The 9,294-nt window shown below is 45.0% G+C and overlaps 1 protein-coding gene across 4 annotated transcripts in view; it reads right to left on the bottom strand.

Moving 5' to 3' along the window:
- Positions 1–4,025: 4,025 nt before the first annotated feature.
- The window catches only part of cc2d1b (coiled-coil and C2 domain containing 1B), a 31,241-nt gene continuing 25,972 nt past the window's right edge, over positions 4,026–9,294 (bottom strand). For 2 of the 4 annotated variants that reach the window (XM_029651443.2, XM_065005988.1), the window contains exons 23-24: positions 5,685–5,807; positions 4,026–5,429 (exon numbers count right to left, since the gene is read on the bottom strand). In XM_029651443.2, the coding sequence (XP_029507303.2) occupies positions 5,403–5,429; positions 5,685–5,807 (150 nt within the window). In that variant the 3' untranslated portion in view covers positions 4,026–5,402. Of the gene's footprint in view, positions 5,430–5,507; positions 5,603–5,684; positions 5,808–9,294 lie in introns of those variants that run through there. The other 2 variants (XM_065005990.1, XM_065005989.1) reach the window with 2 other exon arrangements.

The following is a 9,294-nucleotide window of genomic DNA, read 5'->3' as shown; positions in this document are numbered from 1 at the left end:
CCAGACTGTTTTCAGAGAGCTATCCCTTCACCAGGCTGTGGGGATGGTTACCAGCTAGCTGATGTTGCCATCCCTTCAACAGACAGCTGTGGGGATGGTTACCAGCTAGCTGATGTTGCTATCCCTTCACCAGACAGACAGCTGTGGGGATGGTTACCAGCTAGCTGATGTTGCTATCCCTTCACCAGCTAGCTGATGTTGCTATCCCTTCACCAGACAGCTGTGGGGATGGTTACCAGCTAGCTGATGTTGCTATCCCTTCAACAGACAGCTGTGGGGATGGTTACCAGCTAGCTGATGTTGCCATCCCTTCACCAGACAGACAGCTGTGGGGATGGTTACCAGCTAGCTGATGTTGCCATCCCTTCACCAGACAGCTGTGGGGATGGTTACCAGCTAGCTGATGTTGCCATCCCTTCAGACAGCAGACTGATGTTGCCATCCCTTCAACAGACAGCTGTGGGGATGGTTACCAGCTAGCTGATGTTGCCATCCCTTCAACAGACAGCTGTGGGGATGGTTACCAGCTAGCTGATGTTGCTATCCCTTCAACAGACAGCTGTGGGGATGGTTACCAGCTAGCTGATGTTGCTATCCCTTCAACAGATGGGGTTACCAGCTAGCTGATGTTGCTATCCCTTCACCAGATGGGGATGGTTGCCAGCTAGCTGATGTTGCTATCCCTTCAACAGACAGCTGTGGGGATGGTTAACAGCTAGCTGATGTTGCCATCCCTTCAACAGACAGCTGTGGGGATGTTGCCATCCCTTCAGCTGTGGGGAGACAGCTGTGGGGATGGTTACCCAGCTGATGTTGCCATACCTTCACCAGACAGCTGTGGGGATGGTTACCAGTTGCCATCCCTTCACCAGACAGCTGTGGGGATGGTTACCAGCTGATGTTGCTATCCCTTGATGTTGTTATCCCTTCACCAGACAGACAGCTGTGGGGATGGTTACCATGTTGCCATCCCTTCACCAGACAGCTGTGGGGATGGATGTTGTTGCCATCCCTTCACCAGACAGCTGTGGGGATGGTTACCAGCTAGCTGATGTTGCTATCCCTTCACCAGACAGCTGTGGGGATGGTTACCAGCTAGCTGATGTTGCTATCCCTTCAACAGACAGCTGTGGGGATGGTTACCAGCTAGCTGATGTTGCTATCCCTTCAACAGACAGCTGTGGGGATGGTTACCAGCTAGCTGATGTTGCTATCCCTTCACCAGACAGCTAGGGCCTCTCCAGTCCACCTATGCATCATGTCCACCCTGATCACATGGAATTACATTTTTTCCTCAAAACACAACTTTATATATTGGAGTGCCTTTGCTTTTTTTCACGACCGTTAGAAACAATGTCGTGTTTCTACATATGTGAATTTAGCTAGCCAAGTCGCCATGACAACGCCTACAAGTGTGATCGAGGATTTCTATTGGAGAAGCAGTTCCTGTCGATCTTCATACTGTACACTGTCTTTGCTGTGGGAGCTAGCCAACCTAGAGGACAAAGCAGAAGCACTGCACTCTGGGAAACGTAGTCTCCGAAGGCCATGTTGTAGCATGGGCGCTTTGAGGACCCCATGTAGAGGTGTCCCAAGCTCTGCCTGATGGGACTTCACACGGTCCGGTGGCTGGGAAGATTAAAAACTTGGAGAGGGGTTAGAGCGAGAACAAGAGGATTTGGTGATGCTGTTTCATTTGCATCCTGGTGCTCAGTTCCAGCAGTCGCAACTCTTTACAGTGGAAGGAACAACTTACCTGTCGTTTTCAGCCTGGCTTTTAGCCAATGATCACCAAATGCTTCATTTCCTGACATTGATGGACTACAGTTTTCGTTTTGCTTGTTATTTTGTTTAGGCAGGGCTGCGATTGGCTCAATAGCTCATCCAGAGATCCAACACCAAGATTGTCTGTCTCACTAGAACTGCTAAGCAGTTGGACTACTTAGTCGAAGGCACAATGTCTTAAGAGAGGTGGTGTTTACTGATTTTACCGTCAGACTGAACAGGTCAAAGATCCTCAACCGTGGAGATCAACCAAGCTTTATATGGCTTCAAGTCTTCTGAGAACCACCCTTCTGTTTAAAACAGGTTTCCAATGCTTTACCAGAACATTCTAACAGGAAGCCTAACAAACTGTCTCTGGCCTCTCATTGGCCACCCGAGGGGATTGGTTGGAGTCTTGGGATGAGAAATGCATTGTGGTCTGATCCTTCACCACCGACTCAACAGCCCCATCCTTCCACCGTTGACCAGCCCCATCCTTCCACCGTTGACCAGCCCCATCCTTCCACCGTTGACCAGCCCCATCCTCTATCCAGAGCCCACAGCATCCTCCACCCACAGAATTTTTGTACGATTCAAAATAAAAACTGCCTAAATGATTTTGAATGTGTCATTATACAAATAACATTTTTGCAGATGCACTGGAGTCTAAGCCATTTAACCGTTCAGCTGAGAACTTGGTCAAAGACTGGCCATACTTCTCAACACCCATTATGTGTGAGCTGGTCAAAAGTAGTGCACTATGGGAAGGGACCTGAAGAATATACTACCCTATTGTTTTTTGTGCTAAATTTGGCAGCAAGCCATATCTCATTTATGAACTGCTAAATCTGAATAAGGAGGTAAACATACTATCAGGGGGTGGCAGGTTAGCCAGTAACCAAAAGGTTGCTAGATCAAATCCCCGAGCTGACCAGGTAAGAATGTCGTTCTGCCCCTGAACAAGGCAGTTTAACCCACAGTTCCTAGGTCATCATTGTAAATAAGAATTTGTTAAATCAACTTTGACCATTGTGGTTTTGCAAAGGGTTTTATTGATCAAACAATGACACTCAACTGTATGTAAAGAACATTGTGGGTTTCACAGTATTGAAGGTGAACAGTGGTGATTGGAGGATCAGAACCACCTGCCCAATAAGGACACTTGTTTTGCACACAACCTTGTGTCTGCCTAGTCAACAAGGTTGTGACCATGCTGACTTGTCCAATAAACAGAAATGAAATGTGCCCTAATGAACAGGACCCACATTTCTGGAGAGAAGCTTCCAAGATAAACAACCTAAAACGTCGAGGCCATTCAGAGCTTTGTAACGGGGAGGGACCTACCTGAATTTGTCCAATAGAAACCTGGTGAGACAGTGTGAATACACTCCATTACTTTTTCTTTGGCACCATTGCAGCTGTGCAATAATCTTATCAAAAAAAGGTAGAATTGTTTATCTTGATGGTAGCATTTTGTTATTCAATTGACCAGACTTACCAGAAGTCCATTGCATAAAGACCGAAACAAACCAACTACTCGGCTTTGTGACCATATTCTACTGTCCTGTGTATCAGTCAGGCCGGACCAAGGAAAGTGTCTAACATGATCAACAAAAACATGAAAAAGCCCCACAATCATTTTTTCCTTTATTGAATCTTACAAATGTCAAAAGCAGTCTATTAAAAATGTATGCTTAGTTTATGCCACAAATACACATTTCGGGACTTTTTTTTTTTAAAGGTACCTTTTAGGTCCTATAAAAGTGTACAGTTTTAGTCTCATTATGATAAACTTGCCAATATACATAAACACATATTGGAGCAGAGGAAGCATTTTTGTTAAATGAAAATTAATAAAATATATTTTGAATTGATGGGACCACATTGATGCAGCATTGTGGGATATAATTGGCTCTCAAGAGAATGGGTGGATATAATTGGCTCTCAGTAGAGAATGGGTGGGATATAATTGGCTCTCAGTAGAGAATGGGTGGGATATAATTGGCTCTCAGTAGAGAATGGGTGGGATATAATTGGCTCTCAGTAGAGAATGGGTGGATATAATTGGCTCTCAGTAGAGAATGGGTGGATATAATTGGCTCTCAGTAGAGAATGGGTGGATATAATTGGCTCTCAGTAGAGAATGGGTGGATATAATTGGCTCTCAGTAGAGAATGGGTGGATATAATTGGCTCTCAGTAGAGAATGGGTGGATATAATTGGCTCTCAGTGGGTGGATATAATTGGCTCTCAATGGGTGGATATAATTGGCTCTCAGTAGAGAATGGGTGGATATAATTGGCTCTCAGTAGAGAATGGGTGGATATAATTGGCTATCAGTAGAGAATGGGTGGATATAATTGGCTCAGACCGTGGGACAGTTACCCAAACACACTGTCCTGGACCCCCCCCCCAAAGATTCTCCATTGAAAAGCATCTGTGTCCGTGTAACCATAATGGCTTTGCTGTTAAGCATTTTTAAATGACCACTGATTTACACGCAGACAAAAAAAATATGTTCTTGGCTAAAAGCTCAGCTGAACCCAAGAGATAATTTCTATGTACGGAGGATCACAGCTATAAAGTGTAAACTTACGAGTCTCTTTAGTTTTAAAACACGAAACAACCCCAACATAAATGACATCTTTTCTCAAACAGCACCATAATCCCGATTTAGTGCACTAGTTTTGACCAGGGCCCCATAGGGAACAGAGGGTCAAGATCAGATCTATACTATCCACCTCAAAAGTGACACGGTCACAAGAGCTATGTAGCCTTATGACACCTTAGAGAGTACCTATGACATGCTGATGTCAGTTGACCAATTTGCCTTTCAACATCCAGTAGCAGTGGTAGCCTAGACATCTGTAAATTCAGTCATGTCCACCTGTGGTGTGAGCGTCAACATTATCCCGTTCTGGTATTAGAGCCGGGATTCAAAACCCCCCCCCCCCCTCCGCTCTAGTCGATAATGCAGCTTAATTTTTTAAATTTTATTTTAAAAAGGCAATGTTACCACATATGTGGAGATCGCATTCCCTTTAAAAAAAAAATGTCAAGCTGCTATAAAACGGGGGGGGGTCTAAATCAGGATTGAATCCTGGCCTATAACTGCTCCAGTGAATAGAAACAAAACAGTCCTGGGAACAACAACCAACAATGTAGCAAATAATTACTTTTTGAGCGATGCAAGTTCTTATGACACATTATTGTGATCATCAACAGTAGGGCAGATATTCAAGGCAATTGAAATATGCAGCATCGTACAGCAACAGTGATTACTTTGGTAGAATAAGTGCAATAGGTGAATAATATATTAGAGAGAGACTAACTACGTCGCTGTCTTTCAAAATCAGCAGGGTATAGAACTAGGACTCTGAAATCAGCTCGGGGGGGGGGGGAATAATGACCTGTCAAAGTCTCCTTTTGAATCCCAGCCAATGTCATCTTACGGTTAGCTAAACATGGAGCCCATTTCTCCCTCCCCCAGAGTGAAGAGAAGCTCCATCGCTCTGTGTGCAAAATGTTTACAAGCTAAAAGACCCGTGTTGACTGTTGTCGGACTGCCAGAACCCTGGAAGACTAAACAGGCCAGCCACGACAACATCCTCCTCTTCATCATCCCGTCATAATCTTCATCAGAGGACAACGGGAGCGTTTATCATCTGTGAGATAGAAAAGGTCATTGTGTCGATGATTTGGTTTCTATTTTAACTTGTTGTGGAGAGGAAGAGTTCACCTACCTTTTGTAAGTGTCCCCAGCTGAGCAGCAGTTAGAGAAGAACCTGGGAGGACCAACCAGAGGTTGAGGGCCACAATCACACTACAACTCCAGGGCCTGACAGAGGAACCCACACGTTTTCCTTGAAGGGCCAAACTCCTTGCTACAAATAGAACAGTTACTACAAATGTGTGTGTACCTGTGATTGGTCCAGAACTAACCAGCGTTCTGTGGTTGTCTGAAGGTCCTGTCCACTCAGAGGCTCTCTCAGGCGAACCCTGACCTCCACACGTCCTCCGGTAGGCTTACGGCCATCGATCACCTGTAGTACAAAACATAGTATCACTAAAAACACACAACCAAAACAGTTCACTCATATTCCTTTTCAAGCCAACGTGAAAAAGGAAAAAAAAAACGTTACATTTAACATCTTTGTTCTGCCTTTCCTTTATATCTGAAGGGTATTGCTGGTAACTAAGCTTGATCTAGTCATGAATGTGTCTAATAATTCAGCTAACCTCAAAACTCAAAACACCCTGCTTTCATCTTACCGTCTTTGGCATTAAAATCATGAACATTCTACTGTTGTCTGAAAGCAAACTACGGGGGAAAAGTATCGACTCAAAAAAACGGCCTGGCCGGCCTTGGTCTCCACGGTTACGCTCTTGGGCTTGCCCCGCATGTGCAGCTGGATGGCCAGGCAGCAAACCTTCACCAGGAGATGCGGAAGCGGCATTGGCACACATTTTTACATGAATTATATACACTGCTCAAAAAAAATAAAAGGGGACACTTAAACAACACAATGAAACTCCCAAGTCAATCACACTTCTGTGAAATCAAACTGTCCACTTAGGAAGCAACACTGATTGACAATAAATTTCACATGCTGTTGTGCAAATGGAATAGACAACAGGTGGAAATTATAGGCATTTAGCAAGACACCTCCAATAAAGGAGTGGTTCTGCAGGTGGTGACCACAGACCACTTCTCAGTTCCTATGCTTCCTGGCTGATGTTTTGGTCACTTTTGAATGCTGGCGGTGCTTTCACTCTAGTGGTAGCATGAGACGGAGTCTACAACCCACACAAGTGGCTCAGGTAGTGCAGCTCATCCAGGATGGGACATCAATGCGAGCTGTGGCAAGAAGGGTTGCTGTGTCTGTCAGCGTAGTGTCCAGAGCATGGAGGCGCTACCAGGAGACAGGCCAGTACATCAGGAGACGTGGAGGAGGCCGTAGGAGGGCAACAACACAGCAGTAGGACCTCTACCTCCGCCTTTGTGCAAGGAGGAGCACTGCCAGAGCCCTGCAAAATGACCTCCAGCAGGCCACAAATGTGCATGTGTCTGCTCAGACGGTCAGAAACAGACTCCATGAGGGTGGTATGAGGGCCCGACATCCACAGGTGGGGGTTGTGCTTACAGCCCAACACCGTGCAGGACGTTTGGCATTTGCCAGAGAACACAAAGATTGGCAAATTCGCCACTGGCGCCCTGTGCTCTTCACAGATGAAAGCAGGTTCACACTGAGCACATGTGATAGACATGACAGTCTGGAGACGCCGTGGAGAACGTTCTGCTGCCTGCAACATCCTCCAGCATGACCGGTTTGGCAGTGGGTCAGTCATGGTGTGGGGTGGCATTTCTTTGGGGGGCCGCACAGCCCTCCATGTGCTCGCCAGATGTAGCCTGACTGCCATTAGGTACCGAGATGAGATCCTCAGACCCCTTGTGAGACCATATGCTGGTGCGGTTGACCCTGGGTTCCTCCTAATGCAAGACAATGCTGGACCTCATGTGGCTGGAGTGTGTCAGCAGTTCCTGCAAGAGGAAGGCATTGATGCTATGGACTGGCCCGCCCGTTCCCCAGACCTGAATCCAATTGAGCACATCTGGGACATCATGTCTCGCTCCATCCACCAAACGCCATGTTGCACCACAGACTGTCCAGGAGTTGGCGGATGCTTTAGTCCAGGTCTGGGAGGAGATCCCTCAGGAGACCATCCGCCACCTCATCAGGAGCATGCCCAGGCGTTGTAGGGAGGTCATACAGGCACGTGGAGGCCAAACACACTTACTGAGCCTCATTTTGACTTGTTTTAAGGACATTACATCAAAGTTGGATCAGCCTGTAGTGTGGGTTTCCACTTTAATTTTGAGTGTGACTCCAAATCCAGACCTCCATGGGTTGATACATTTGATTTCCATTGATCATTTTGTGTGATTTTGTTGTCAGCACATTCAACTATGTAAAGAAAAAGTATTTAATAAGAATATTTCATTCATTCAGATCTAGGATGTGTTATTTTTTAGTGTTCCCTTTATTATTTTGAACAGTGTATATAGTTAATTCTCTGGCTGGTGGAGCCTGCGGAGGTTGTGAAATATGAACATGACTCACATACTTTTGAAAATATATGATTTTCTTTCAGTATCATGATGAAGACACTCCTGTTCCAGAACCACAGAGGAAACGTGGATGAAAAAAAAGGGTTTGATCCAAAATATACAGTTTCACAAGTTCCCATGACTCAAGTTGTGTGAAAAATATTACTTGTATTTTATTATTTTATATTCTTACTATAAATGTGTGTTGACTGATCAGGGGAATGTAAGTGTGTGTTGACTGATCAGGGGAATGTAAGTGTGTGTTGACTGATCAGGGGAATGTAAGTGTGTGTTGACTGATCAGGGGAATGTAAGTGTGTGTTGACAGATCAGGGGAATGTAAGTGTGTGTTGACAGATCAGGGGAATGTAAGTGTGTGTTGACAGATCAGGGGAATGTAAGTGTGTGTTGACAGATCAGGGGAATGTAAGTGTTAACCTTGCGCAATACCTAGATGTGACAGATCAGATCAGGGGAATGTAAGTGTGTGTTGACAGATCAGGGGAATGTAAGTGTGTGTTGACTGATCAGGGGAATGTAAGTGTGTGTTGACTGATCAGGGGAATGTAAGTGTGTGTTGACTGATCAGGGGAATGTAAGTGTGTGTTGACTGATCAGGGGAATGTAAGTGTGTGTTGACTGATCAGGGGAATGTAAGTGTGTGTTGACTGATCAGGGGAATGTAAGTGTGTGTTGACTGATCAGGGGAATGTAAGGAAAATAAGTGAAATTCCTTTTTGTTGACTGATTCATGACTTTCACTTTAGGGAATGAACTTCTTTGAGGAAAAGATTAGTATTGTGTTGACTTTAAAGATCAGTTGGGGAATGTGCCAGACCTAGGTGTGTCTTTTGATCTCTTGACTGATGAAAATAATCATGGGGAATAAACTACTGAAAAGCTGTGTGTGTTGACTGATCACTGGGGAATGTAAAGTGAAAAAGCCAAACCTTGACCCAGTGTTGACTGATCAGGGAATGTAAGACAAACAATGTATACGAAATGTGTTGACTGATCAGGGGAATGTAAGGCTCTGCATCTGTCCTCGTGTTGACTGATCAGGGAATGTAAGACATGTTCTGGTGTTGACTGATCATGGGGAATGTAAGTGTGTGTTGACTGATCATGGTGAAGCTTTCTCCATAGAGCTCCCATTTTTATGGAGGAAGTTTGCAAAGGGAAACAAAGAATGTGAAGGACCTCGGCGTTACTCTGGACCCTGATCTCTCTTTTGAAGAACATATCAAGACCATTTCGAGGACAGTACGTAACATTGCAAAAATCAGAAACTTTCTGTCCAAAAATGTGTTGACTGATCAGGGGAATGTACCCATGTCAGAGACGCAAAACTCGGTCTCACCTTTAAGTCTTTACTGAAGACTCATCTCTTCAGTGGGTCATATGATTGAGTGTAGTCTGGC

This window comes from Oncorhynchus nerka, linkage group LG20 (genome assembly GCF_034236695.1).
Source record: "Oncorhynchus nerka isolate Pitt River linkage group LG20, Oner_Uvic_2.0, whole genome shotgun sequence".
In the NCBI taxonomy this organism is placed as follows: Eukaryota; Metazoa; Chordata; class Actinopteri; order Salmoniformes; family Salmonidae; genus Oncorhynchus; species Oncorhynchus nerka.
The sequence above is the reverse complement of the archived record's forward strand: the minus strand, read 5'-3'. Positions and strand labels throughout refer to the sequence as shown.